Source organism: Entamoeba dispar, genomic scaffold, assembly GCF_000209125.1.
Source record: "Entamoeba dispar SAW760 scf_1105229462713 genomic scaffold, whole genome shotgun sequence".
Classification (NCBI taxonomy): domain Eukaryota; phylum Evosea; order Mastigamoebida; family Endamoebidae; genus Entamoeba; species Entamoeba dispar.
The window spans coordinates 22,776-49,668 of NW_001855330.1; the positions used below are offsets into that span (position 1 = coordinate 22,776).

General features: G+C 27.1%; 19 protein-coding genes across 19 annotated transcripts, besides 29 other annotated features; 8 read left to right on the forward strand and 11 right to left on the reverse strand.

Moving 5' to 3' along the window:
- Nucleotides 1-648: 648 nt before the first annotated feature.
- Nucleotides 649-742: a sequence feature (AT_rich).
- A 216-nt stretch (nt 743-958) lies between these two features.
- Nucleotides 959-983: a sequence feature (AT_rich).
- Nucleotides 984-1,001: 18 nt separating this feature from the next.
- Nucleotides 1,002-1,108: a microsatellite.
- Nucleotides 1,109-1,110: 2 nt separating this feature from the next.
- Nucleotides 1,111-1,145: a sequence feature (AT_rich).
- A 73-nt stretch (nt 1,146-1,218) lies between these two features.
- Nucleotides 1,219-1,303: a microsatellite.
- A 67-nt stretch (nt 1,304-1,370) lies between these two features.
- Nucleotides 1,371-1,408: a sequence feature (AT_rich).
- Nucleotides 1,409-1,758: 350 nt separating this feature from the next.
- Nucleotides 1,759-1,780: a sequence feature (AT_rich).
- A 244-nt stretch (nt 1,781-2,024) lies between these two features.
- Nucleotides 2,025-2,059: a microsatellite.
- Nucleotides 2,060-2,466: 407 nt separating this feature from the next.
- On the reverse strand, nt 2,467-5,370 carry EDI_026530 (nuclear transcription factor, X-box binding protein, putative; the record flags this gene model as incomplete). The annotated part of the gene is made up of 1 exon (XM_001740102.1): nt 2,467-5,370. One exon carries the CDS (start codon nt 5,368-5,370, stop codon nt 2,467-2,469), a length of 2,904 nt encoding a protein of 967 aa, XP_001740154.1.
- Nucleotides 5,371-5,561: 191 nt separating this feature from the next.
- EDI_026540 (uncharacterized protein) lies at nt 5,562-6,487 on the forward strand (the record flags this gene model as incomplete). The annotated part of the gene is made up of 2 exons (XM_001740103.1): nt 5,562-5,905; nt 5,962-6,487. 2 exons carry the CDS (start codon nt 5,562-5,564, stop codon nt 6,485-6,487), a joined length of 870 nt encoding a protein of 289 aa, XP_001740155.1.
- A 297-nt stretch (nt 6,488-6,784) lies between these two features.
- Nucleotides 6,785-6,965: a microsatellite.
- A 50-nt stretch (nt 6,966-7,015) lies between these two features.
- Nucleotides 7,016-8,377, reverse strand: EDI_026550 (seryl-tRNA synthetase, putative; the record flags this gene model as incomplete). The annotated part of the gene is made up of 1 exon (XM_001740104.1): nt 7,016-8,377. One exon carries the CDS (start codon nt 8,375-8,377, stop codon nt 7,016-7,018), a length of 1,362 nt encoding a protein of 453 aa, XP_001740156.1.
- A 139-nt stretch (nt 8,378-8,516) lies between these two features.
- Nucleotides 8,517-8,542: a microsatellite.
- Nucleotides 8,543-8,638: 96 nt separating this feature from the next.
- EDI_026560 (RNA-binding protein SGN1, putative) lies at nt 8,639-9,046 on the reverse strand (the record flags this gene model as incomplete). The annotated part of the gene is made up of 1 exon (XM_001740105.1): nt 8,639-9,046. The coding sequence occupies one exon, from the start codon at nt 9,044-9,046 to the stop codon at nt 8,639-8,641; it is 408 nt and encodes a 135-aa protein (XP_001740157.1).
- Nucleotides 8,964-8,991: a sequence feature (AT_rich).
- A 31-nt stretch (nt 9,047-9,077) lies between the features above and the next one.
- Nucleotides 9,078-9,162: a sequence feature (AT_rich).
- EDI_026570 (uncharacterized protein) lies at nt 9,162-10,409 on the reverse strand (the record flags this gene model as incomplete). Its single annotated transcript, XM_001740106.1, has 1 exon — nt 9,162-10,409. The coding sequence occupies one exon, from the start codon at nt 10,407-10,409 to the stop codon at nt 9,162-9,164; it is 1,248 nt and encodes a 415-aa protein (XP_001740158.1).
- Nucleotides 10,410-10,571: 162 nt separating this feature from the next.
- Nucleotides 10,572-10,652: a microsatellite.
- A 44-nt stretch (nt 10,653-10,696) lies between these two features.
- Nucleotides 10,697-11,494, reverse strand: EDI_026580 (uncharacterized protein; the record flags this gene model as incomplete). Its single annotated transcript, XM_001740107.1, has 1 exon — nt 10,697-11,494. One exon carries the CDS (start codon nt 11,492-11,494, stop codon nt 10,697-10,699), a length of 798 nt encoding a protein of 265 aa, XP_001740159.1.
- Nucleotides 11,015-11,211: a microsatellite.
- Nucleotides 11,324-11,346: a sequence feature (AT_rich).
- A 5-nt stretch (nt 11,495-11,499) lies between the features above and the next one.
- Nucleotides 11,500-11,556: a sequence feature (AT_rich).
- A 40-nt stretch (nt 11,557-11,596) lies between these two features.
- Nucleotides 11,597-12,733, reverse strand: EDI_026590 (vacuolar ATP synthase subunit C, putative; the record flags this gene model as incomplete). The annotated part of the gene is made up of 1 exon (XM_001740108.1): nt 11,597-12,733. One exon carries the CDS (start codon nt 12,731-12,733, stop codon nt 11,597-11,599), a length of 1,137 nt encoding a protein of 378 aa, XP_001740160.1.
- Nucleotides 12,732-12,756: a sequence feature (AT_rich).
- A 5-nt stretch (nt 12,757-12,761) lies between these two features.
- Nucleotides 12,762-12,807: a microsatellite.
- A 34-nt stretch (nt 12,808-12,841) lies between these two features.
- Nucleotides 12,842-12,869: a sequence feature (AT_rich).
- On the reverse strand, nt 12,860-14,325 carry EDI_026600 (uncharacterized protein; the record flags this gene model as incomplete). Its single annotated transcript, XM_001740109.1, has 2 exons — nt 12,860-12,928; nt 12,979-14,325. The coding sequence occupies 2 exons, from the start codon at nt 14,323-14,325 to the stop codon at nt 12,860-12,862; spliced, it is 1,416 nt and encodes a 471-aa protein (XP_001740161.1).
- Nucleotides 14,326-14,501: 176 nt separating this feature from the next.
- Nucleotides 14,502-14,522: a sequence feature (AT_rich).
- EDI_026610 (signal recognition particle receptor subunit beta, putative) lies at nt 14,521-15,343 on the forward strand (the record flags this gene model as incomplete). The annotated part of the gene is made up of 3 exons (XM_001740110.1): nt 14,521-14,617; nt 14,669-14,757; nt 14,819-15,343. The coding sequence occupies 3 exons, from the start codon at nt 14,521-14,523 to the stop codon at nt 15,341-15,343; spliced, it is 711 nt and encodes a 236-aa protein (XP_001740162.1).
- Nucleotides 14,768-14,817: a sequence feature (AT_rich).
- A 5-nt stretch (nt 15,344-15,348) lies between the features above and the next one.
- On the reverse strand, nt 15,349-16,350 carry EDI_026620 (beta-1,3-N-acetylglucosaminyltransferase, putative; the record flags this gene model as incomplete). The annotated part of the gene is made up of 1 exon (XM_001740111.1): nt 15,349-16,350. One exon carries the CDS (start codon nt 16,348-16,350, stop codon nt 15,349-15,351), a length of 1,002 nt encoding a protein of 333 aa, XP_001740163.1.
- Nucleotides 16,351-16,446: 96 nt separating this feature from the next.
- Nucleotides 16,447-16,583: a microsatellite.
- Nucleotides 16,584-16,622: 39 nt separating this feature from the next.
- EDI_026630 (uncharacterized protein) lies at nt 16,623-18,068 on the forward strand (the record flags this gene model as incomplete). Its single annotated transcript, XM_001740112.1, has 1 exon — nt 16,623-18,068. The coding sequence occupies one exon, from the start codon at nt 16,623-16,625 to the stop codon at nt 18,066-18,068; it is 1,446 nt and encodes a 481-aa protein (XP_001740164.1).
- Nucleotides 18,063-18,157: a sequence feature (AT_rich).
- Nucleotides 18,158-18,199: 42 nt separating this feature from the next.
- Nucleotides 18,200-18,738, forward strand: EDI_026640 (vesicle transport protein SFT2A, putative; the record flags this gene model as incomplete). The annotated part of the gene is made up of 2 exons (XM_001740113.1): nt 18,200-18,444; nt 18,492-18,738. 2 exons carry the CDS (start codon nt 18,200-18,202, stop codon nt 18,736-18,738), a joined length of 492 nt encoding a protein of 163 aa, XP_001740165.1.
- Nucleotides 18,739-18,983: 245 nt separating this feature from the next.
- Nucleotides 18,984-19,804, forward strand: EDI_026650 (uncharacterized protein; the record flags this gene model as incomplete). The annotated part of the gene is made up of 2 exons (XM_001740114.1): nt 18,984-19,581; nt 19,629-19,804. The coding sequence occupies 2 exons, from the start codon at nt 18,984-18,986 to the stop codon at nt 19,802-19,804; spliced, it is 774 nt and encodes a 257-aa protein (XP_001740166.1).
- Nucleotides 19,805-19,906: 102 nt separating this feature from the next.
- On the forward strand, nt 19,907-20,659 carry EDI_026660 (uncharacterized protein; the record flags this gene model as incomplete). The annotated part of the gene is made up of 1 exon (XM_001740115.1): nt 19,907-20,659. One exon carries the CDS (start codon nt 19,907-19,909, stop codon nt 20,657-20,659), a length of 753 nt encoding a protein of 250 aa, XP_001740167.1.
- A 16-nt stretch (nt 20,660-20,675) lies between these two features.
- Nucleotides 20,676-20,726: a sequence feature (AT_rich).
- Nucleotides 20,727-20,764: 38 nt separating this feature from the next.
- Nucleotides 20,765-20,844: a sequence feature (AT_rich).
- A 115-nt stretch (nt 20,845-20,959) lies between these two features.
- Nucleotides 20,960-21,781, reverse strand: EDI_026670 (nucleotide-binding protein, putative; the record flags this gene model as incomplete). Its single annotated transcript, XM_001740116.1, has 1 exon — nt 20,960-21,781. One exon carries the CDS (start codon nt 21,779-21,781, stop codon nt 20,960-20,962), a length of 822 nt encoding a protein of 273 aa, XP_001740168.1.
- A 255-nt stretch (nt 21,782-22,036) lies between these two features.
- EDI_026680 (uncharacterized protein) lies at nt 22,037-24,060 on the forward strand (the record flags this gene model as incomplete). The annotated part of the gene is made up of 2 exons (XM_001740117.1): nt 22,037-22,457; nt 22,514-24,060. The coding sequence occupies 2 exons, from the start codon at nt 22,037-22,039 to the stop codon at nt 24,058-24,060; spliced, it is 1,968 nt and encodes a 655-aa protein (XP_001740169.1).
- Nucleotides 24,061-24,089: 29 nt separating this feature from the next.
- Nucleotides 24,090-24,162: a sequence feature (AT_rich).
- An 85-nt stretch (nt 24,163-24,247) lies between these two features.
- EDI_026690 (40S ribosomal protein S6, putative) lies at nt 24,248-25,048 on the forward strand (the record flags this gene model as incomplete). Its single annotated transcript, XM_001740118.1, has 1 exon — nt 24,248-25,048. One exon carries the CDS (start codon nt 24,248-24,250, stop codon nt 25,046-25,048), a length of 801 nt encoding a protein of 266 aa, XP_001740170.1.
- Nucleotides 25,049-25,066: 18 nt separating this feature from the next.
- Nucleotides 25,067-25,106: a sequence feature (AT_rich).
- Nucleotides 25,107-25,276: 170 nt separating this feature from the next.
- EDI_026700 (exosome complex exonuclease RRP45, putative) lies at nt 25,277-26,011 on the reverse strand (the record flags this gene model as incomplete). Its single annotated transcript, XM_001740119.1, has 1 exon — nt 25,277-26,011. One exon carries the CDS (start codon nt 26,009-26,011, stop codon nt 25,277-25,279), a length of 735 nt encoding a protein of 244 aa, XP_001740171.1.
- Nucleotide 26,012: 1 nt separating this feature from the next.
- Nucleotides 26,013-26,110: a microsatellite.
- Nucleotides 26,111-26,144: 34 nt separating this feature from the next.
- Nucleotides 26,145-26,858, reverse strand: EDI_026710 (uncharacterized protein; the record flags this gene model as incomplete). Its single annotated transcript, XM_001740120.1, has 1 exon — nt 26,145-26,858. One exon carries the CDS (start codon nt 26,856-26,858, stop codon nt 26,145-26,147), a length of 714 nt encoding a protein of 237 aa, XP_001740172.1.
- Nucleotides 26,329-26,356: a sequence feature (AT_rich).
- Nucleotides 26,859-26,893: the final 35 nt, after the last annotated feature.

The following is a 26,893-nucleotide window of genomic DNA, read 5'->3' on the forward strand; positions in this document are numbered from 1 at the left end:
TACAGAAAGAAGAGATAAAATAATTAATCACCACAACACTTTGGAAACATTTGTTTATATTATAGGTTGTTATGAGAATTTTCTATTTACAGGCACTTTTATTCTTCTTTGTTAGATTTATTAAATACTGTTTGCTATGGTTGTGTTTGATTTGTATAATAATTTATTATTGGAATTGATTATTTGAAATCTTTGATAATTTCATACATTTGAATTCAGTTATCTTATGGAATATTTTGTTTGTACAGAGGTATTTAATTCAATAAACTTTTATTTTTCCTATTATTTTAATAGTACAATAATTTTACATGTTCTAATTGCTCAAAGACATTATAACATTAAATCTTATTTATTACTCTATATGATATTTAATAATAAAATACTTGTGATATTAATCTCATTCTTCTTTTACATACCTCATTGTTTTTGCACTTTATTTTCAACCATTTTTATAATACTATTTAATCATGTCATGTTAAAATATCACTCTTTTTAATATTACTATTTCTGATTCATTAAATTAAACACTTTATTTAACACAGAGTTTGTATATTGTATTCAATCACAATTAATACGATGAAACAAGAAAAATAACCATTAATAAATTTAAACTCTTGTTGAGGCTTATAACAGTTTATTACTATTGACTAATTAAATAATGAAAAATATAACAAATAAAAAATATTTGTTTATTTAATCTTGAGTTTTGTTTATTCATTTTTGTATTAAAAATAAATAAAAAGAACAGTATCCTTTTTGGATACCTATATTTACTATAACAGATAATAAGATATGTTTGTTTTTTTTAATACCTTAATTTATTTTTATTTCAGAGATAACTTTCAAATAATTAAAATTACTTCTTACAATTACAATCTTCTTTTTACATCAAATGAAATTTTGTATAGTTTGAATAAATTATATTTAATATTCAACTAAAATGAACATAAACTACTACAAAATAATTTTAATTTATTTATATTCGTTACAACTGATATTTCTATTATTATTATTATTATTATTATTATTATTATTATTATTATTATTATTATTATTATTATTATTATTATTATTATTATTTCTTTATTATTATTTCTTTATTATTATTTCTTTATTATAATATTACATATTATCTATTTTATATTCTTTTCATTGATATGTTATCATCTAATTTTCAGAATTTAACGTTTCTAAACCATTTTCATTAACTTATTTAATTTATCATTATAATCATATTTATTATCTAATTTATTATGTTATTTTTATATATTATTCTATCATTCAATCATGTATTTTTATTATTTCTTTATTTTATCACAGACCTAAGTAAATGTATTTATGTTGTAAATTGGTTCCAATACATACATTTCATTTTATTATTATTTTACATATATCTAATAATTTTTAAGTGCAATAAATCTATTCTCTTGTATCATTGTTTAAAGTTTATTTTTATTAGTTACTAGATTTTTCAATTCTTTTGAATTTACTTTTCCTTATTCTCCTCATATTCTATAATATTATTAAAATTCTTGTGATTTTTTTGTTATTCTTCAATTTTCTGATATGATATTTTTCTCTCATTGCCTCCAAGTATTTATTTCTTTTATCTATTTATATTTTATTCATTACTTCTTTATGTTTTAAGTGATTATCATGATTTCTTATTTTATTACATAAATTATGTGTTTTCAATTTAATTTTATTACTTTCAATTCTTTTTGTAAATCATCACCATTTCTTCTTTTTTATGTTCTGTATATTTTAATTAATATTTTAAGGTGATATCTCTTATTGATATTAAACTGTTTCATAACTATTCATCATTAATTATAGTCATTGTGAACTTTGATTTTTCTTTTTTTTGAACTAACACCCAAAATGATAATCAAAATTATTTATTGTGCAAAATATTTTATCCTGATTACATTTATTCATAAATTAAATATATAAACTGCAATAGCATCATAAGCAAATATGATTCATAAGGAATTGATAAAGAGGAACATTGTGATAAGGAAGAGAATAATATGAAAATAATAATAATAATAAAAATAATTTAAAAGCATAGTAAAAACCCTAAAAATAAACCATAATTAATAAATGAATAACTGAAAAATAAAGAAAAGCAAAAAGAAAATTAAAAAGTAGACCGTACTCTTAGGATCATTTCTATAGTACAGTCAATCCATTATCCGTCTTAAAATTAACAACAAGACAATAGGATGAAGATTGAATAACCAACAACACCAACGGGAGACAAACATTTGGAAACAAGTGTACAATGAACAACTTGAATTAATCTAATGAAAGAAATTTCAGAAGAAAGATTTAAGAGGTGATGTTAGGATGTCTGACTATATTTTTATGAATCATCATTTTAACTTCATTTATTCTGTAATTTTTTTTCTTTAGTTGTTTTATAGTTTTTATTTTAAATAACATAAAAATACCCATTTATTCAATTCATTTTTTAGTTTGCTTATTTTTCTTTTGACTAATTAATGGAAGGAACCTTGCTTCGAAATACAAGTTAACATTAGCTCTATGGCCAATAACATCTTTATTTTTGTACTCAATCCAAACAAATAATTTCTTTCTTCTTAACAAAGAAACTTGTTTTTCATTAGAAATAGTTTTAAAGAAGTGGAAGTATTTACCTCCTTCTCCAATATCTTTATTCCATTGAACTTGAACTCTTTTATCTTCACTTGCACCTATATAAAGGTTCATATCAAAAGTAAGAATTTGTTCATGATATCCTACAATCTGATTTATTTGAGTTCTATTAACATTAAAGTCAATATACATTTCTTTTAATATGAAATTCTGTGGAGTATTCATTTCAAGATTAAGTATTGGCTCTTTTTGTTCTTTTAAACATTTCCATGTTGTAGAATAATTAGATAAAGCAGCCCTTGAATAAGCTGGCATGTCCATCATAATTTTTCCAACAATATCTCTATTATTAAATTTTTCATTTAACATTCCTGAAATTATTCTTAAAGCAATATCAGTAAATGATTTGTCTTCATTTTGTAGTAAAGTCTCCTCTTTTTCTTCAGGAATTAATAAATCTTCTCTTACAACAAATCCCTTCATTTTCTTAAAATTATTTACTGCATATTCTAACGATTCAATATCTTCAAAGAATAAGATAATATTACTCTTATTTACTGGTTCTTGTCTACAATTATATTTAATCTTACTAAGGAATCGTTCAATAGGTTCTTGTGCATGTTCACTAATTTGAGTCAAATGAATAATCATTGTTTGTTCACCAAAATCAGTATCATATACAATTACATTTACAACAAATTCATTATCCTTTGGATGGAATAATGTTCTGTATAATGGTAACGTATCGTATACTGTTGGAACACAGAGCACTGGTCTTAGTGCTTGTTTCTCCATCATTAAGCGTTGTGATTTTTTAACCACCATCGGGACAATATTTATTTGATAGTACCCACACAAATAAGTAAATACTAAATTGATTAAATAATTCATTGGTTGCATCATCATAGACTTCTTATCAACATCATTAATAAATTCAATAATTGTAGTTTCTAATGCTTTACTTGCTCTTCCTGCAGCATCGTATAAACATAAAAACCATAATGGATAATCAACTCTTTTTTTATCCACTCCAACTTTCTCCTTTCTGACATGTTCTTTTAAGCAATCCAGATTACAGTCAATCGTTCTGTGTTGCCATGGATGTTCTGGTGTTGCTCCACAAACCACTTGAACTTTTCTAAATCCACAACCACACTTCACTTCAACTAATTGGTCACATGGTGTTGTTGGACATGGAGTATCTCCATGACACTTACTGTTACAATAATGAGTACAATAAGGTTTTTTCTTTCCACACTCATATGGACATTGACCATTTTCAGTACATGGACCATCATGACAAACTCTCTTACAAACATGAACACCGCATGGCATAGCTTTACCACAAATTTGACCACATGAAGCACTTTCAATATAACAAGGTATTTTTACTTTATTTTTACTACAATAACAAGTCTTTTCTGTTAATGTAGTACATTTTGGACATGGTCCAAAATGACAATTATGTGGTACTGGTGGATGTCCACATGCTGGAATAATAGTACATGAATAATTACATTGTGGTGGTTGTGTTCCACATGGAACTGGTGGCATAATTTTTGTTTTACCACAACGACAAGTTAATGGAGTTAACATCATATGAGAACATGGTGGACATTTCTTATTTCCATGACAAATTTGCATACATTTATGACCACATGGTAATTCTTTTCCACAATAATTGAAACATTGATGTAAATCAGAATTTATTTTACCATGAGCTAAACAACATTTCTTATCACATCTATGAACTTTACAATTTAATAAATCATTACAAACATTTTCACATGTAACTTCTCCTTCATAACCACACAGTACATCAATTATTTCTTTTCCACATCTACATCTTTTTTGAATCTTTTCTGTACATTTACATGGTCCAAAATGACATTTACTATGACAAATATGTCCACAAGGTAATTTCTTCCCACAAATTTCTGGACATTCTTCAAATGGATCAGTACATTCTTTTCTATTATAATGTGTTTTACCACATGCACAACTTTTAATACTAATAGGTGTAGGACATTCTTCACATGGTCCTGAATGACATACTTTTGTACAATGATGTTTTCCACATCCAAGAACTTTATCACAAATATTTTTACATGAATAGAATCCTTTAGTAATAGGATCTTGTACACAATCTCCACAACTAAATTTTGATTTCTCTTTACCACAATAACATGATTTTTCTACTTGTACACTACATTTAGGACATGGTCCATCATGACAAATGGCAATACATGCATGTCTACAAGGTAATTCTTTCATACACATTTTACCACATGACCTTGAACTTTCATCTTGTCCACATCCTAAATGAACTATATTTCTTCCACAAAAACATTTAACAGTTTTACCTCCTGCAGTACATGGTCCACATGGTCCTGCATGACATTTTCTTGTACATGGATGTGGACAATTAGTTCCTACTCTATATTTTCCACATATCTCCCCACAACAATGTGCTGATTCATATTTACTTCCTTCAATGTGTTTCCCACAAAAACATGATGGTTTTGGTGGTTTATCAATTTCAAGTCTACAAACTGGACAACACCATGTAGGTTTATTTGCAGCCCATCCTACAACACAAGTTGAATGAACTGCAGTAAAACAACGTGGACATGACCAAATTTTATGATATCTTCTAATAGGAGCCATACAAATAACACATTCATATGTTTGTTTATTTAACTTTTCCATAATTTCTTGTCCTTGAACTGTAGGTGCAAGAGTTTCAGTCATAAACACTTTCTTTCGAGTAGTTTTATCAGTTGAAAACACATACTTCAAAACTTATTTTTTAGAACATTCAAATAAATAATATCTTATACTTCTTTTTACTATATGATAAAACTATTCATTTCTTCTATTTCAAACCCTTGTTCTTTCTTTAGTTTTTTGGTCTCATCTTCATTATCATTACAATACTCTCGATGACTCCTGCTTTACTTCGACTGAAACGAGTAACTTGTGTTATTAAACCAATCGAAGACACAAAAAATAATAACGTGAATGAAAAATCTAAAAAAACTGAAGCAACTAAACCAAAGAAAACACTCACTGAAAACAATCAACAGGTTGTTAGTGATATTGTATTAAAAAAATATAAGCCAATCGAAAGGGCACACATTCTTAAAACAATTAGAGCTATTAAACAATATAATGATTATGAAACAAAAAATTCTAGTATCACTTCATTATTCAACACTGACAAACAACTTCAAATTACATTTGATATCTTAAAAGAACCTAGATATAATCCTCATATAGATCTTTTGTTTGTTTTTTTTATCTTTTTGTTAAATGTTTTAAATTAAAATTAACATGAATTAGAACTGTTCCACATCCATTTTATAATGAACGTACTGTATGCTTAATTTGTGCTAATCCTAAAAGTTATATGAAAGAAAAAGTTGCTAAAACAGGTGTTCATATTGATAAAATAATTTCTACTAAACAAATTAGAGAAAGATATAGTACATTTGAAGCACAAGATGAGTTAATGAAGAGGTATGATGTTTTCTTAGTAGAAATTAGAGTTTGTCATCTTCTTTCAGTATTATTCAATGGTAGAATCCGTTCAAATAATATTTTTATTCCAGTGTTCTGTGGAGAGCATTCTATTAAAGAACAAGTAGAAAAAGCAACTAAAAGCATTCCATTTACTCCTCTTCGTTTATGTGATCTTTCACTTCCATTTGGGGTTCTTTCTCAAAGTGATGATGATCTTGCTGATAATTTTATTGCTCTTACAAAACAAGCATCAGAATGTATTTATGAAGGTTCTGATAATATCACTCAAATCCAAGTAAAAGTCAAAGGGGGATCTATTGGTTTCCCTGTGTTCCAAGCATATTGATTGAATTGAATTTTTATGATACTCATTATTTTGTAATTATAAAAAAACTGATTATCACAAACTATAAATCCTTTTAACAAAAGTAAAAAATAAAAGTAAAGTGGAAATATTTATCATTCTTTTCTTTCTATATTTATGAGTTACTTTTTATGTATTTTTATTCTTTTTCTAAAAAATATAACGGGTTGACAAACAAATATGTCTAAACATATTTGTGTAGATTCCCTTCTTTTTCTAACATTTCAACGGAGCTTATATTTCTAAAATACAACCACGTAAGAAATGTATTGATCTATGTTTCTTAGTTCTCTTTTTTTCTTTTTCTTTTATTGACGTGGTGCTATCTCATTATTTATCTTTTTTTTCTCTTTTTCAACTTTCTGTTCTTCTCTTTTCTCTTTATATTCTTGATTTATCTCTTTACCTTTCCTTTAATTCTTTCCCCTCATTCTTCTTTTTCTATGTCTTATCTTCTCCTAATCGTTATGTTACATAAAACCAATAAAGTAAAAAAAGGAGAATTTTTATTTAGTTCTTTTTAGTTGATTTCTTTTCTTCTTTAGCCCAAACTGGTTTTGGAGCAATAAATGGGATCTTTTCAACACCGCCAACATAAGGTCTAAGGACTTCTGGAACAATAATACCATCTTCGCATTGATAATTTTCTAAGATACAACAAAGAGCTCTTTCAGTAGCACATAAAGTAGAATTAAGCATGTGGACATAGCTTTTGGTTTTGTCCTTCTTGTCAGTTTGTAGTCTTACTTCAAGTTCTCTGCTTTGATAGTCAGTACAATTACTGCATGAGACAAGTTCTCTATATTCATTAAATCCTGGGAAATATCCTTCAAGATCATATTTCTTAGCAGCGGCATTATTAAGAGCTCCTGAAACGATATTAACGACTCTGTAAGGAATCTTGAGTGATTCAAAGAAATCACGTGCATTTTTAATCATCTCTTCATGCATTTCCCAAGATTTATCAGGAAGTGTCATACAAAATTGTTCAATCTTTTCAAATTGATGAACTCTAAAGATACCCCAAGTATCTTTTCCATGAGCTCCAGCCTCTTTTCTAAAGTTAGTAGAGAATCCCATATATTTAATTGGTAATTGTTTTGGAAGAATCCATTCTCCAGCATGGAGTGCAGTTAATGGTTGTTCTGAAGTAGCAATTAAATACTTTTGATCATCTAATTCAACATCTTTACCAGTTCCAACATGGTATAATGTTTCATCGAAATCTGATAATTGTGCAGTTTTAGCCATTAATTCTCTTCTCATGAAATAAGGTGTTTGAATTGGAGTAAATCCTCTTTGTTCTAAGAAATTAGTACTATAATTAATAAGGGCTTGATTTAATTTAAATCCCCATCCTTTAAGATAATAACCTCTATGTCCTGCAACTTTAACAGCTCTTTCAGTATCAGCTCCACCAATCATATGAATAAGTTCATGATGATGATATACTTTTGGAGTACATTCTCCATAAGTAACTTCTACTTTATTAAATTTTTCATCCATTTCAACTGGAACTGAATCTGGAACAATATTTCCAACTGATTTAATTTTATCATTAATTTTAACTTTAAGTTCAACAACTGATTTCTCTAATTCTGTAATTTTAGTTTCACATGCTTTCTTTTTGATATCATATTCTGCAAGAATTTCTTTTGTTGGTGGATTTTCTTTATTTTTATGAAGCATACCTAATTCTTTTTGAATCTTTCCAAGCTCCTTTCTAGTTTGGTCAAGAGTAAATCCTTCTTTTTTCCATTCATTATCAAGTGAAAGAATTTCATCAACAATTTCTACTGGTGCTCCTCTCTTTTTTTGTGACTCTCTAATAACATCTGGTTGATTTCTAAATAAATTAATATCAAGTCCCATGTATAATTAAACTAAAAACTAATGTTGAGTTTAATAATAAACCCCTTTTTATTTTTCTCTCTATAATAATTTCTTTATTATTGAATTTACTATTAATTATGTCAAATTTTATGATGAGTCTTCTCAACGTGGTTATTACTTTTCTGTTTTTTTTTTTTTTTTTTTCTACATTTGTTAAAATCTTTTATTATTTTATGATTATTATCTCCATTCTCAAATCATTCACTAACCGAATGAAGAATAATAACTTCTCTTATAAATTTAATCTAAATTCTTAAACAACCAACTAAAACTTGTTCTATCATTTCTCCTTTTATCAAATGTTATTTTTTTAGAAACTTCAATATATCTTCCATTTAAATAAGTTCCTGATAATTTTAATGCTTTTTCAATAGCATTAGAATTTTTAAATTCAATATTAGCATATCCCATTGGTGTTTGAGTGAAATAATTAATAGGAATATTAACATTTAATATAATACCACATTTTTCAAATAAATCTTCTAAATCATCTTTTGTAGTTGAATATTCAACATTACTAACATGAATAGATCTTGAATCCAATTCTTTTTCAATTTCATGTTTGATATATTCTTTATTTATATTATTTTTATGAATTGTTCTCCATTCTTTTTCTAATTTATCACAAAGAGAAGAAGTAATATTCATTAAAAAGAATTAAAACTTTTAAGTTCATTTCTTTTTATAAACTATCAAAATACTAAAATATTCTTTGTTTAAAAATAAAAAAAGTAATTTGTTTTTATTTAATAATATCATTTATTCATCTTACTTGTTGTAAATGTGATAAGAATTCTTTAAATTCTTTATTTTCTGGTGAATCTTCTTTAATGTTATATTGTTGAATTTGGTGTGGGAATGCAAAAACAACTGTATTAATATCATCACCTCCTTGCCAAACATAAACTTGTTTAAAATACTTAGCTAAATCAAGAATTGTAGATTTTCTTAATTGAGAATCACGAGCTACAATATTATAAATTATCATTGGTGGTGTAATAGAATTCATATTTGCTGTAAATAATGATTTAACCATATTAACAATACAGTTTTGTTGTACAAATGGTAATGGTGGACCAATTAATTCTTTATCTGATGTTGTTTTATTATCTACATCAATAATAATTGCATGAACTGCATTTTGAAGCATAGACATTTCACTTTTATGTGCTAAATTAGTAAGATATTCAATTCCATTCATAGTAATTACTGCTGTTGTTTCTTCATGTGTTGCAAAAAAATATTTAGATGCTGCTTCAACAACTACTGGATCTACATCAACACTAACAATACGTGATTCTGGAAGTAATGTTTTAATACCAAGTGTTAATGTACATCCTCCTGCTCCAATAATAACTATTCTAAATGGAAGATCTACTTTAGAATGCCAAAAGAAACACATTCCAATACGTATAGCATCAAGATATGATGATTGTAAAATTGATTTTTCAACATTTAATTTTCCATTAACAACAACAGCTTCTGATTGAACAACTGTTCTAAATCCTTCAAATTTCATTCTTCTTATAGAACTTCCATCATCATTACTTGTTTCTTCAACTAAAACATTTCCATTATAATCTGATTTCTTTTCAAATAATAATTTTCTATTTCCAACTCCTTCTTCTGCAGTAAGAATTGGTGCATCATTAGATTTCATTCCTATTGGAATTAACTTTTTTGAAATAATACCAAGTTCTTTAATAATTGATTCTAAATTTTCAACTGTATAATGTGGATCAATAAAAACAAGAAGAACTCTTTCTGCATTAATAGCTTGACAAAGATCTTTATTACCTTCATCTGTAGCATAATGATATTCATTTTCACTTCCTTGTGGAACAACAAATACTGCAATTGGAATATTTTGTTTTTTTGGAGAATCAATAACAAGGAATGTATATTTTGGATATTCTTCATTAATATAATATGGTAATGTAAACTTTTCATTAGGATGTATTTCTTGGACTTTCTCTAAAAGGGTTGAGTCAAATCCTTTAATGTTAGTCATTACTTCAATAACAGTTCTTTCTTTTCTTGTTTAAAATTATTTATGAATATGAATTTATTCTTTTCTTTTTCTTACTTCATTTTTTCTCTATTTTCTTTCTCTAATTCCTAAAATATTTTTCTTTATTTAAGGGTAATTTCTTTTAAACCCTAACCCTATTCTATAAATAGTAAATCTACTAAATAAATAAATAAAACTTAAAATAATAAAACATCAAAATTAATTAATAATAAATAAAGAGATCCTTTTATTAAACACAATATTATTTGAATGAATGAGAATAAAAACTAAATACGTCCCTTTAGCATATCTTTAAATTTAGATAATTCTTTTTGTAATTCATTTCTATTTTTTTTTGAATCTTCTTGGTTTTGAGATTCTAATTGAATTTTTTGCATTTCTGCAAAACGTTTTCTTTCAAATTCTTTTCTTTCATGAGCAGCTTTGATTCTTTGATTTTTTTCTATTTCTTTTCTTTTTTCTGCTTCACGAGAGTATTTATCATAATCTTTCTTTCTTTTTAGTAACATTCTTCTAAGTTGATTTTTAAACATTAAATTTCTTTCTTGTTCTAAACGTTGTAATTCTTGTTCCTTTCTTTGACGTTCTTTTTTAATTCTTAATTTTTTTTCTTCTTCTTTTCTTTTCATAAGTTCTATTTGAAGTCTTTTTTGTTTATTTTTGAGAATTTTTTGACGTTCTTCTTCTTTAAACTTCTCAAATAATTCTTGTTCTGTTTTTGTTTCTTTTGCTTTTATTTCTTTCATAACTTCTATTCTTGCTTTTTCTCTTAATTTCTTTTGAAGAATTTCATTATAAATATTACTTAATTCATTTCTTTGTTTATCAGCAATATCATCATATGACGGTGAATCATATTTAATAATTTTTCTTTTCTTCATTTGTTCTTTTGCTAAATTTTTATAATAATTAATTACAAATTGTCTATTTCTTAATGCTATTTTTTGTCCTTCTGTTAATACCCTTTTTTGATGAACAACTTCATAATTTTGTTCAAAGCCATAACTAAATGAAAAGATAATACTTAAAATAATAATAATATTGAAATTTCGGTGAAGAATCATTATTGTTATTTAATTTTCTATTTTTTAGTTCTTTTTATTCAAAAAAAAAAACAATAAAAAAAGAAGAAGTATTTATTATTCTTTCTTGTTCTATTTCATGCTTTATCTTGAAACTAGTAATAATGGATTAACTAAATATCCAATATCAACTGATGTAAAGACAAATGGGAATGTACTATCTGATCCCTCTGGATCATATCCAAGATCTTCACGAGTTGGTAAATAATTAACTTCAGTACCAATAGTAGGACGTTTACCAACAAGATTTTTCATTAATTTTTTGTTTTCTCTTTTTTTAAGTCTCATAACAATTAAATCATATTTAGTTGGTAATCCATAATGTAAAACTGAATCAGTAAATAATCGAAGAATTTTTATATGGAACCATGCATGAAGAACATGAACAAAATTTGCTTCACAATAACGTATTAAAGTAGTTTTTTGACTTTCAAGTGATTCTTTTAATGATGATTTAGTTGATTCTATATTACCAATTTCTCGTTTAAATTCTCTTACTGAATAATGGTATGTACGACATTCATTCTTAAAATCATCTAATGCATGTTTGAAAATAACAACCCGATATAATTCAAAATCATTATCAACTATTATTTGTATTGCTGAATCACATACAACAAATTCATTTAATGTATCATAATTTTTAAGAAATTCTTTATGTTGTTGTTTTGAAATTACAACAAATATTGTCATAAGATATTCTGTATCTATAATAACATCATTTGGTACACATGAGTCTAATCTTCTAGTTAATAATGTTCCTGTTTCTTTTTTATTTTCAATAGCAAGTTCTCTAGAAGTAGTTTGGTATTTAGAAACTAAATCTCTTAAACGAATTTCAATTTGTTGAATATCTTTATATATTCTATTTGTTAATACTTTTGCTGTTTCTGTAAATGGGTATTTTTTTTCATCCCATCTAAATTGTGTTAAATCAGTTTCATTCCATTTATCATTAAATTGAATTTCCTTGTTTACGTCAACCCATATATTACATAATCTTTTTACAACAGTTCCAACTGAACTGTCTATTCTTACAAGCTCATCAGATAGTGTCATTAATGAATCAAGTGATTCAAATTTTAATTGTGTTGGAATCATACTTTTATAACATTCAGCAAGTCCTTCTGATTTAGATTGAATTCTTTCAAAGTCAAATCCATCTGCTGTTTGTGTTCTACTTGGTAATGTTGTTAAGAGGTAAAGTCCAGTTTGGGTCATTTATTTATTTATTTTTTTAATTAGGTAGTTCTTTTCTTTTTTTATTCTTTTTTTTTTTTTTCTTATTTTTGTTTATGATAAAATTTGAGAAATTTGTTTTTGTTGTAGAAATTTAAGTTATAAAAATTATTTTATTGTTCTATTTGCATGAAGTGTTTCTTGAAGTGTTTTCATTTCTTCTTCTTGTTTTTTTATCTATTGGATGAATTTTATTATTTGTATTATTCTAAATTATGAAAACAAACAATAGCTAACTTATTTTTTCGTGATTCATGTATTTTTTTTAATTGTTCTAGTATTTTTTCTGCTACACAACATGTAATAGGTAAGAGACATTCAACTTCGTTACCTAATTTTTCTATCTTCTGTTTACAGAATAAAAGAGATGCTTTCATTTCTTCTTCTGTTGTTGGTTTTGGAATAGAATGTATTTCTGGAAGAAAAATTACTTTAGATGTTTGTAGTTCTTTGTTTATAGGTGCATAATTTAACATTTGAATAATAGTAGAAATCTTTTTTAAGCATTCTAATCTACTTTCTGATAAACTAAACATAACTGGGAGTTTAATTGTTGGTATTTCAAATTTAGAAAGATTATTTTTATTTTCTTTGTTAATAACTGGACGTTTTAGTGGTGGAATATTTTCATTTTCTTCATTTATTTCTATTTTACGTTTCAATGAATACATCTCTTTTTTCTCTTCTTGTTGAATAACTACTTGTTCTTCAACTTCTTTTTGGTTTATATTAATTTCATTATTGTTAGAATTTCTTATAGGTTCTGTGTTATCTGGAGAATTCATAATCTTCTTAATATTAGATACTTTTTTAAAACCTTCTTCTGACTCTTTTCTTAGCTCTTTTTCTAGTTCTACATTCTTAGTACTTTGATTTCTGTTTGGTACTTTTTCTTTTAGATCTACTTTTAGTTGAAAGTTGTAGTTATCTGAAGATTTATGAATAGATTTTTCACTGATTTGTTTAGTTGAATCTTTCATTCGATCTTTCAGTGGTTTTGAAATTAAATTAGGTTTTTTAAATTCAAATCTTTTCATTGAAATATGGAAATTTGATCTCTTATTTTCTTTTGGTTTAACTTGAGATTGTTTTTTGGGTTTATTTATTTCTTTGTCTGTTTCTTGTTTGATTGGATTCTCAACACACTTTATTTCTTTTGCCTCAATTACTTGGTTCTCATCTTTCTCTGATTCTTGTGTTTGTTCTAAAATAACTCTTTCATTTCTTGCTTCTGTAAACACCTTTGGTTGGATAGTTTCATCCATCTTATTTGAGACTATTTCATCTTCTTCTGGTGAAAATTGAAATGAAGTCATACTGTTGAAACTTTTAATACTGGTACTTTCATTTTTTAATAACACTTCTCCACTGTCAGTTGTCATTTTGTCAAACCACTTCATTGTGTCACTATTATCAAACCCCTCTTCTTTTATTATACTGAGTGGATTAAAACCATTGTTTGAATCATGTAATTTGATTTTTTCAATATCATTTTCTTGTTTATTATATTCAATTTGTGGTTGTTTGTTAAAAAATAAAGGTTTCTTCTTTGTTTTAGTAAATAACCTACTCATATAATATCCTTTTATTCAATACTTTTTATTATATACCCTTGTCTTTTCATGTTACAATAAATTTAGAATAGAAAAGTCAATAAAAGTTATTCTGCTATGGTGTGCATCAGAATAAAATGAAAAACCTTTGAAAAGCATAATCAAACTTTGTTTATCAACTAAAATATGAGATGAACTAAAAAATAATAATTAAAAATGGAAAATACTGTTGAAAGTAGTTTTTCATTAGTTTCATTAATTACCACAATTACAACAATAATTGCATTGTTTATTGGCATTATTGTTTACATCAGTTTGTTTAAAATTACATTTCTTAAAATAAAATGTATTTACTTAATGGTAGTATCAAAGAAGTTTAAAAGTAATAATAAAAAATCTGTTGTAATGATTACTGGGACTAGTGGTGTTGGAAAAACATCATTATATCTTTGTGTTTGTATTCTTTTTTTATTTATTATCATAAGATATAATAAAATGAACTAATAAAATATAGTTACAAAATAATACAACTACAGAAACGTGTACTTCTATGGTTGAAAATATTGGTATTTGTCATGACATTATAACTCAACAACCAATTGAAATAGTAGACATTCCTGGTTATGGTAAAGTTAGAGGAATATATAAAAAATATATTGAATCAGCTAAATGTATTATTTTTATGATTGCTGGAGATGAAATTAAGAAAACAATTAAAGACGACGCAGGGTATCTTCATTGTATTATCACCTCAAATACAAATAATTTACCAATATTAATTCTTTGTAATAAGAGTGATATTCCAATGTCTGAATCAAAAGATATTATTAAAATTTTATTAGAAAAAGAATTAAACAAATTACGTATTCGAGTTGCTAAACCAGGAGAAGTAATAGCTGATGATGATTTATATATGTATGGAGACCCTGATGATGAATTTCATTTTGAACAACTCAAGAATCAAATTGTGTTTGCTCAATCTTCAGTAAAAGAAAATGATATAGATTCTATTTGGAACTTCTTGAAGTCTATTGAATAATTGAATTAAAACTCTTTCATATATCCATCTTCTATTCTTCTTTTAAGGAACTCAGTTTGATTTAATCTACCCCTTTGGTCATGAAATATAATATAATCACCGTATGTGTTTTTTGTGTTTCCACCCCAATTTTCTGGTGTTAATAAATCAACTCGTTGATTTGTAGTATTTGCAAATTTATAAATCCAGTGACCAAACCCAGGATCTTCTAATGAACTTGGGGCAAAGGTGTAATAATTTTCCCATTTCCCAATAAATTTAATAATGTCCTGACTAAAAATAGATAAGTAACCTGCAGGAAATGGAAAGTATTTTGGAATGTTAATTGCTAATGGGTCATAATATTTATTTCTTGGGTTCCTATTAGGGCGATGTTTAACCATTTCACCAACAACAGTGGAGTTTGTGAGGTGATTCATTAAAAATGAAGATAGTATATCAACAGTAACAAGTATTTGATCATCAACTCTGGAATAAAAAGAATAATCAGGAAATATGTTTAATGCCATAATGTAAGCATTAATATTTTTTTGTTGTAAAGTAAACCAATGTTCATTTAAATCAGGCATATCAATGAAATAAATGTCATGGTATGTCTCATTTAATTTTAATAAATCATTCAAATGTTTTGTTTGACGAACTGATGACTCAACAAGAACATAAATACATTTAAATCCATACCGTTGTTGGTATTCTTCTCTACACCAAGTATTTCTTGTGTTTTGAATATGACTTATTTTATTTGGCATAGTATGAATAATAGCTAACCATAATCGCTCAGGATAACTTTTTGTTTTTTCTTTCTCAAATCCTAAGGCAACGTTCTGGTTTAGGTTGGCATATTCTTCTATGTTGACTCTTAATGGATATGATTCTTCAACGTTAAACTTTTCACCATAGAATGATTTAACATATCGCCGTTGAAGGTGATCTATAAATACATCTTTGTTGTTGTTTTGAGCAAAACTCAGAGTAATATAACATTGAACAATTAATAAAGAAAACATAAACCAAAATCTTTGGGGCTTACTTATATAGATAAACACTCATCAAATCTGCCTAAACAAAGACAAGATGATCACTTTTCGTTTTTGTGTTCATTTTACAAAAAGAAAAAAAGGGAAGGATAATATAAAAATACTTAAAGAATGATTTAATAATAGAAATCCAAATAACTCGAAGAAAACTAAAGGTAAGCTAAAAAATAAAACAAAATAAATGGAAAAAATAAAAGTAAAGAACTGCGATTTGTTAGAAAAGATTCGTTTTGGAATAGGAGATGAGTAAAGACACCTCTTATCATCTTTTATTCAGAAAAGCTTTCAAAAAAGATTTAGGAGAAATCCCGAAACTTCCTATTGATATGGTTGACACTAAACAATTAGCAATTCACAGTGCCGAACGAAAAAAGCCAGCAACAATTGTTTCTCGTGATCAGTCATTTGGATTAACGTCGTTTAGTTTATATCCAATTGTAGAAGGGAAAAAACAAGGAGAACCTAATGCAGATTCATTAAAATTTATTCAATTTACTAATTGTTCAATTGGTATAATTGCTGATGGATGTGGGTGGGGATTTAGGTCAAAAAAGGCTTCAAATAATGCTGTTTCTGGGTGTTGGGAATCAATTAGAAGTTCTATTGGAAAATGTAGAACAACACGTGAGATTGCTACTTTATTAGTAGATTCAATGGCATCTGCTCACCTTTCAATTTTACTTAACTCGGACAGTTCATTAATAGAAACAGGTACAACAACATTATTAATTTCTGTTACGGTTACGCTACGTACTCAACAACCTTATACACTTGTAATATCAATTGGAGATTGTCAAGCATTTTTATATTCACACGAAACAGAACATACTGATTCAATAATTGGTGATAATAGAAAAGGAACAGCAACATATGATTGTGGAGGGGTTATTGGACCAGCAGAAGGGAAAAATCCATCATTAAGACATGTGGAATTAAAAGGATGTTATGTTAAAGAAAATGATATTCTTCTTATGATGACAGATGGGTTTCATGATAATTTTGATCCAGACATCTGTCGTGTTACAAGTGATAAAGAAAATTATGTTAATTCTATAATTTCTCCAATTATTAAACATTCAGTTAGTATTAGTGATTGTGTTCAACAATTAAGTGAACATATTATTAATTTAACTGATAAATTGGCAGAGTTACATTCTACTTTAAAAAGAAGGTCATGTGCTGTTTCACCTGGTAAATTAGATCATTCAACATTACTTGTGTATAATATATCATTACATAACATTGATATTTCAAATGAAGATTGTTATGTACCAAATTATTATTTTAAACTTTATGAAAATCCTTCTCGTATTAGTATCTCAGTTAATAAACATTTATTACCAACTACTCCTCATCTCAAACCAAAATTAAATGAATCACTAAGTCAACCAATTACTCCTTCTTTAACTCCTCATTTTCAATTTTCTACTCCAGTTCTTACACTTTCTAAACCATCATCCCCACGTAGACTTCGTGCTTTGTCAAGAGAGTCATTGAGGGCTCTTTCATGTAAGTCAATATCAGAATGTAATCCAAATGGTCAATGTTTTTCTAGTTCACCTTCTTACTCTCCTAACTTATCTCCAAAATACACAGAAGAATCAAAACAAGTTACAACATCTTCTAATTCTCCTACTGACCAATATCATTCATTTGTTCAATTTTTTATGCAACATCAACAGAATTAATTTATTGTATTATTATTATAATAATATTATTATATTTATTTTATAGTTCTACAACTAATTAAGTAATAAAATATTATAATTTTATAATTCAAAGAATTCTAGAAAAGAAAATGAACTAAAAATGAGATTCTATGCTTGAAGATCCACTTATTCCACAATCAGATTTTGATGACACTTCTTCTTTTACGATAGAAAATCCATGTGATAAACTTGGGTTTCATTTATCAACAAGAAATAGAATTATTACATTCTTTTTAATATTTTCAATTGCTATATTCTTTTGGTTAATTACATTCCCATTTATTTTAGTCTTTGTTGCTGCCCCATACTTATTTATGATTTGTTATATTTTAGGATTATTATTAATTAGTTTATCGTTTGTTATATTCATATTTAATTCCTTAGATTATATTAATTATTTAGAACATTTTTCTTATACTCTCCATTAAGTCAATTTAAAATTCTTAAACAACCACTTCGCTTACTTTGTGCAATAGTGTTTCTTTGTTGTTTAACAATGACAATGCTTGGATTATTCTTATTTAAAAATTCTATAGTTGTTTTATTTTTCTTAATAGTTCAAATCGCAACAACAATATTTTATTCATTTTCTTTAATTCCTTTCTCATCAAAATGCATTTTAGAGTTTTGTAGTAAGAACCAAGATTAACTTAATGTTTTTTCATTTTATATTTTAGAAACTAATCTCCTTTTTTATCTTTTTGATTTTACAGAATGAATACTCCTCAATTATTATCTTCTTCAATTCTTCAAGCACCTCCTCTAAAAAGTATCATTCATAACCATCATTTAATCACTATCACAGATAATCACTCATTCATTTCTTCTTTCATAAATTTTAATGGTATTTTACAACAACCTGTCATAGAAGGAATAAAACCAGTTGTCTCTTCTATGATAAGTACATCTCGTGGTATTCTCTGTCATCAACACTCTCAACCAATTCAGTTATTAAGTCAACTAAAATCAAAACCATTAGCTTCATACAACCCTTTACCAAACTCAAACTGTATTTTTACTGAAAGCGATAAAGGGTTTTATGCATTTCATTCTTCCTCTTTGTTTAAGTATTCTTTTGATTATTTTGAACCAAAATATTCTAAAAGAGTCAAAATTGGGACAGTTTGTTCAATAGTTCAATATGGGTGGAGTGACTTCATTGTGTGTTCTACTTATCAAGGAGATATTGTTCTTCTTGGAGGTGAGGAAATGCAAATAATCCAAAAAATTCATTTAAAAAAGGAAATTAATTCTTTACATATTTTTAATGATAACTTTTTGATTATTGGTACTCGTAAAGATGATAAAATATATGTATTTGATATTAGAAATACAAATACAGTTATTGCAACATTAGCTCGATCTGCAATAACAAATCAACGAATAGGGATTAATATTTATCATTCTACTCTTTTTACTGGAAATGATAATGGGTGTGTTTATCTTTATGATCTGAATACTTTTACCTTTAAATCATCATATTTCCTTGCGTGTTTGTTTTTTTATATTCTTAATTTTTATTACAAACTTAAGATATAGACTCTCCAATTAATGATGTTTTTTATTATAATAATTGTTTAATTACAACTTCTGGTTGTAGGTATTCTCCAATTCCTCAATTATCAGAAGATCTTTCAGATGATGGGCTATCAATAAAAGAAATACCAAAACCTTATAATATGATAACAACATGGAAATTACCATCATTTGAATAATCATTCAACTTTTAATATTTATTTTTAGGTGTTTCATACAAAATCCAATATACTAAATAACCCTTTTTAAAATGAATACAAATCAAAAAATTCCATACTTAAATGAGTACAATCAAAATACCTGTCGGAGAAAAGAAATTGTTCAAGAAAATTTATGCCAAATTTTGGAAAATGAATGAACGTGAAAAGATTGTTGCTCCTCATGACAGAATTATTATTGGGTTTTCAGGTGGTAAAGACTCATTTCTTTTAGTCCATATCCTTTCAGTACTTGGAAAAACCAGTCATTTTCCTCTTGACATTTTAGTTGTTCATGTTACTAATAAACAAGTTGGGTATCAACTTAATATTGAAGACTCTAAAGCACTTTGTGAATCTATGGGAATACCTTTTATCACTCTTGAATCAGAACCTGTAAGTAAAATTGATATTGAAGATGCTGATAAAAACACTACGTTTTGCTTAAATTGTGGAAAAAATAGAAGAAGAGCATTATTAGAATATGCAAAAGAACATGGATATACTTCAATTGCACTAGGACATCATATGGATGATGTTGCTGAAACATTGTTAATGAATCAAATGTTCTGTGGTTGTATTGCAAGTATTCCTGCTCAATTCACAACAGAAAAATATGGTGTTAAATTTATTAGACCACTTATTGAAGTTCCAGTAGTTTTTATTCAAGAATGGACAAAATATATTAAATTACCACGTTTAGTACGTTGTAAATATGAAAAAGACAGTATGAGAGGTGAAGTAAGAGAAATGTTAGAGCAATTTAAAAAGAAGCATCCGTTTATTATTCATTCTATTGTTCAATCACCTTATAATGTAAAGTATGAATACTTATGATTGATATTATTTTCGGTTTATTATTAATTTATAATTTCATTAATATCATCAAAAAAATAATTAAAAACTCTTCTTAACTTTTATTATGTTGTAAAAGAACTCTACAAATAAATTATAACAAATTGAAATAATTATATTACTACTTAAATACATTAAATTCTTTTTCTTGATTTAATTATATTTAACTAATACACTATTAAAAGGTGTTAGGACTTTCATTTTTTAATGAAAGTAATACTTTCTATTTTAATAATCATTCTTTATAAAATGACTTTAAAATAATGGTGAGAAAAAATTAAATTAAGCAAAAGTTTTAGCAAGATTGGCTACAAAATCAGTAATTGGTTTTAATGCATTTGCTGATGGTTCATCAGCAAATGGATTTACTCCAGTCTCACCCGCTAAACAAATTTTTGGTTCAATAGGAATAGCACCAACAAATTTAAGTTGGTATTTATCAGCTAATTCTTTACCACCATTGCTGGAAAATATATTAGTAACAGTAGAACAATGAGGACATAAATATCCACTCATATTTTCAACTAATCCAATGATAGGAATTTGACATTCATGACAAAAATCAATCTCTTTTTCAACATCGTTTGTAGCAACAAGTTGTGGTGTTGTAACAATAACAGCTTTAGTTTCTTGATTTCTTTTTCTAAAGAAATCCATAATAGTGATATGTTCATCAGATGTTCCTGGTGGAGTGTCAACAACTAAAACATCTTTGTCTCCCCATTCAACATCATTTAAAAATTGTTCAATAGCAGCTCCTTTCTTTGGACCTCTCCAAATAACTGGAGCATCAGGTGAACTTAACATAAATCCAACAGAAAGTGTATCAATAAAAGTATCTCCAATTTGAGACTTTGCAGGAAGAATTCCTCCATGTTCTCCTTGATAAACTCCTTGATTATCAAGTCCCATCATTTTTGGAACAGATGGTCCACATAAATCGATATCTAAAATACCTGTTTTCTTACCAACAAGTGCAAAAGAGCGAGCAAGTGCTGTAGCAATTGTTGACTTTCCAACACCTCCTTTTCCCGAAAGAACTAAAATAACATTTTTAACATGATCAACTCCAACAAAATTACGATCAGCGTTAAGTTCAGTCATAAATGACAATTGGGATTAATAGTTGAATCTCATTTTTCGTTTTATTATTTCATTTCTACTGGGTTCTCTGGTCCTATTCAAAACTTCATCATCTTTATTCTACTTTACTCTTTTAGGGTTTCTTTTGTGGTTCTCGTAATTTAGGAAAGTCGATATAATTGAGAAATTGAGGTTTCCAAAAAAGGAAAGAAATGTTATTAAAAAATGTTATTTAGAGAAAGAGAAAAAAAAAGAAACTCAAAATCGTAAAGACATATGGGTGAACAAAGTATAGAAACAAAAGCCAATGAGAATAGTCAAAGTAAGAAACAACTTGTTAAAGTCTTTCGGTTAAATGAAAATGATTGGGTTGAAATTGGAATTGGTGTATTTAATGTAGAGATTCACGATGATAGTGTAGTTATTGAGGTTTTTTCTGAAAATAATGAAAACAAATTATCAACAGAAGGAGAAAATAAAGAGGTTAATAAAAATGAATTCATCCCAGACAAAATTATATGTGTAAGATTGATTAAAGGAGATGCATTTGAAAAACAAAATGACAAAGTAATTCAAATACAAGGCAAAGCATTTTCTAATGAGTATGCATTATCATTTCTTGATAAAAATTTATGTAATGAATTATGTCATAACCTTATTGAGATTGGTGTTAGATCAATAACCGATGGACCACTTTGTTTGTTAGTTAATTTTATTTAACAAGAATTTCATGTTAACCACTTACTTATTTAGCATTTACAGAAGAAAATATTAAAGAGATAAGAGATCTTGCAATTGCTTCACTAGCATCACGTAATACGTCAATCTTATTTGAAAAGTTAACACTACAAGAGATTGTAAATGGGTTAATAGAATTTTCTAAAACTATAAGTGATATAACAAAGAAAGATATAGTTGAGTCTATCTTCATTTTTGTTAAGGTAATATTATTATTACCTGATGAAAAGATTTCAGATGAGATGTACCAACTTTCAACACTAAAAGCATTATTTGTGATATTATCATATGACCCTCAAATACCACAAGCAAATCGTATTTACTTCTTTGATGATTTCAAAGAAAAATTAGCTAGTATTAAAGAAATTGTTGAACGGTCATTTGCTGTAAAAACTTTAGTTGAATACGCTTTTGCATTGACTTATTTTAGAGACATTGTTGTTGCACGGTTTTCAGATGAGTCAATTGGAACACCCATTAATATTCGACTAAGTAATACACAACGAAAAATTTTAGAAGAGTCCATAAAAGATCAAGTATTTCAAAAACTTAGTAAGAAATATGAAACTAATAACGATAAAGAGTCAAGAAGAGGAATTAGTATTACTATTAAACAATACTGTTCTACACTAGTTTTATATCCTCTTTCTACAAGGGAAGAACGTGCTAAATCAATTATTGAAACTGGAATATTAACTACAATATTCAAAGGTTTAAATGATGAATATAAAGGATATTACTTAGATTCATTAACAATACTATTTGATTCAGGAAGTAACGTTGCTATATTATTAATGGAAAATGGATTACTTAAACAAATAGTTAAAAGTGGAGTTCATCATCAAGGCTCTTATTTATACGGTATTTTTTCATTTTTACAAAACAGTACTATTGCTTATGATGGTATTATAAAATATCAAACACTTCTTTGTGAACAATTTATTCCTTTAATCATGAATATTTTGATGGAACCATTAAATACTCAAGACAAATATACTAAAGAAGCTTTAGGAAAATATCTTGAACGATTCTCATCGTTTTTATTGAATTTTATTAAATTACCAACCCCTAATGTTCTTCCGTATATTATTCAAACCCAAATATTTGAAAAGCTACTGAAAATATTATCTGAAACTACTGACTGTGCACAAGCAAATATTATCTGTACATTAAAAGATATTTGTAAATTAAATAATAATGAAATAACACAAATACTGATTGGTAGTGGAATGCTTGTGATTATTAAAGACATCAAAAGTGATTTACCAAAAATATGTTCTCCTGCTGTTGACGAAATACTTGCAATGTTTAGTCACGAACTAGTAATTACACAAGTTAAAAAAGAAAGTGTATTTAGCGGATTAGCCCATTTAGCATACGAAGGAATTAAACGACCAGTTGATGAAAAAGAAGTAATTGTATTGATGGAAGAGTGTTCTCCTTTAAAAAGAGAAAGTAAAGGACATAAAGAAATTAAACTCATTAAAAAAATAGAAGGACTTCAACAAAAAGAAATTAAAGAAGCAAATGATAAAGAGGAGTGTCACGAAAAAAATAACTGAAATTGATTGTTTGTTACTTTAGCAGTTAGTTAAAATATTTATTAATTTTTGGTATATTTATTAAATATAAATAGTTTATAATAATATTCTAATAAAAATATTGTTTGTTATTGACTTGAAAAATAACTGATTGAAAAAAAAAAAGTGAACCCTAGGAACTTGTAAAAAGTAAACTGCGTGTTCTGACATGAAGATTAACGTAGCCAACCCAGCCACTGGAAGAATTAAGAAATTTGACTTTGAAGAAGAAAAGAATTACAGACCATTCCTTGATAAGAGAATCGGACAAGAAGTTGATGCTTCATCACTTGGAGACGAATTCAAAGGATACATCCTTAAAATTACAGGTGGATGTGATAAGGATGGATTCCCAATGATGACAGGAGTAGCTACCAACAATCGTGTCAGACTTCTTCTTGATGGAAGAAACGGATGTTACAAACCACTTAGAAATGGAGAAAGAAGAAGAAAGACAGTTAGAGGAGCTATTGTTGCAGGTGATATTTCAGTATTAAACACTGTTGTAGTCAAGAAAGGAGAAGGAGAAATTGAAGGAGTTACTAATGATGCTCTTCCAATGAGAGCTGGACCAAAGAGAGCATCTCATATTAGAAAGCTCTTCAATCTTTCACAAAAGGATGACGTTAAGAAATTCGTTATTAGAAGAGAAGTTGCTAAAAAACATCCAAAAGAAGGAAAATCAACAAAGAGATCTAAAGCACCAAAGATTCAAAGACTTGTTACTCCAAGAAGACTTCAACATAAGGCTCAAAAATTAGAAGCTAAGAAATTACATAAACTTGCTATGCTTAAGGAAGCTAAACGTTATGCTGCTATTCTTAACAGATACAAGGTTCTTAAAGCACATGGAATGAAAGTTGTCTCATTTGCTGATACTGATGCTGTTTTCAAACAAAATAAAGCTGGATCAAAGAAAGCTGCTTCTAAGGGAAAGAAGGTTAATTCCAAGAAAACTGGAAAGAAATAAGTAAAATCATACTAAATGTTTTAAAAAGAATTTATTAAAGTTTTTATTTTAAATAAATCAAAAGGTTTGTTTAAAAAGAAAATAAATCAAATCAATCACAATAGCAGTATTATTTCTTGAATTGTTCACGTGACTGTTGAACTTGAGTAGAAATAAATTTAATCAACATCTTTGCTTTAGACAAAGCAGTCTAGAACAGTTAATTCCATATTTAGTTGTCATAGTTTTTTAAATAAGAAAACAAACATCACAACACCTTTGAATAACTTTCATAGATATTGGTGTTCCACTCTTTTGTACTGCACAAACTTCACCTTCTTTATTTATTGCAATTGTCAAACGAGACTTACAGACACTTTCTTCTCTTTCAGATGGATCAAGTAATGGTACTCCACTATCTGTAATTCCAAATGATACAGTTATTGGAATATGGTGAATTGCTAATGGAACAGGTTTACGTTCTTCTGGTGTTAATATCTTTACATCAGTACCACAAATTTGTACTTCCCTTCTTACAGCAGTTAGTAATGCAGAAATAGCAGTAATAGACACTAAATCCATCAAGTTACCACAATCATTAATAATGTGAACACACACAGTAATCTTCCATACTAATTTTCCTCGAATAATAACAAGACCATCAACATCAATTGCACGTGTAGATAATAATCCTCTTTCTACTACTTTACCAATCTCGATTAAGTCACGTGGTCCTCTTGAGTCGTAGAAATTTGGATTGGCCATTTCAAGAAAATTAACACGAATATTAAATATTCCTTGATCAGGTCTTGATCTTCCAGGAGATACTGGCTCTACAACACATTCCCCCAATGCCTTACTATTACCGATATGTGTTTCGACACTACCAGGCTCTCTACACACAAACGAAACTTCTCTAAATTCATCTAATTTTCTTGCATCAATACGAATTCCTTTTTGAAGTAACCCTTCTACGTGTTCCATCTTTTTATTTTTTCAATTGTTTTTTAATTTTATTTTAACTTTTTTTTTAATTGAATTTTATTTTTATTATTTAATTACTATTTATTTCTACTTCTATTTCAAAAGAATAACAAATGACTTGAGAATGAATCATTTATATGCACCGTTCATAATATTGAATTGACTCAATACCTTTCAAAAAGAAGTCAACAATATATTCTGGTGTATAATATTGGTTATCAAATTTTCTATTTGGTAAAAGAGTTATAGCGTCTTCAAATGTTAAAATTAAATCATTCATTTCATCTTCAATAATGTTATCACTATTCTCATTTATCATTTTTTTTAATACTTTAATTTTAATAACCAGTTCTTCCAACTTGTCTTCAAGTGTTTTTGTAAATTGGTTTATGGCCATATCTTGTATTTTAATCATTGTCTCTTTCAAATTATATTTAGTAGTTGGGAATAGTGTAATCTCTCTATTCACTGCCATAACATAACAACAATTGACTATACCTTCATTAATGTAATACACAACTGAATCAGGATAAATCAATGTAGGTGCCCCTTCCTTATCAGCCGTATCAACTGTAATCTCTCCATTCTTAATATGAAGAACAACAGTATCCCAAAATCCATTGGAAAGAATAGAGACTAAACAACCATCTTCAATCTCTATAATTTGTTCATTTCCCTCAATAGAGATTGGTCTGCCATCAATACGATAAACATTATTTTCTATTTTCATACAAATTGAGTCCATTGGATTCTCAATTAGTCTAGCTATGAGTTGTTTGATAGGTTTCATAATAATTTTGAGTTGTTGTTTAAATTGGCTAACAGTAAGATTTTGTTGTGCAGACATAATATTCTTGTTAATTTCTTCTTTTTAGTTTTGGT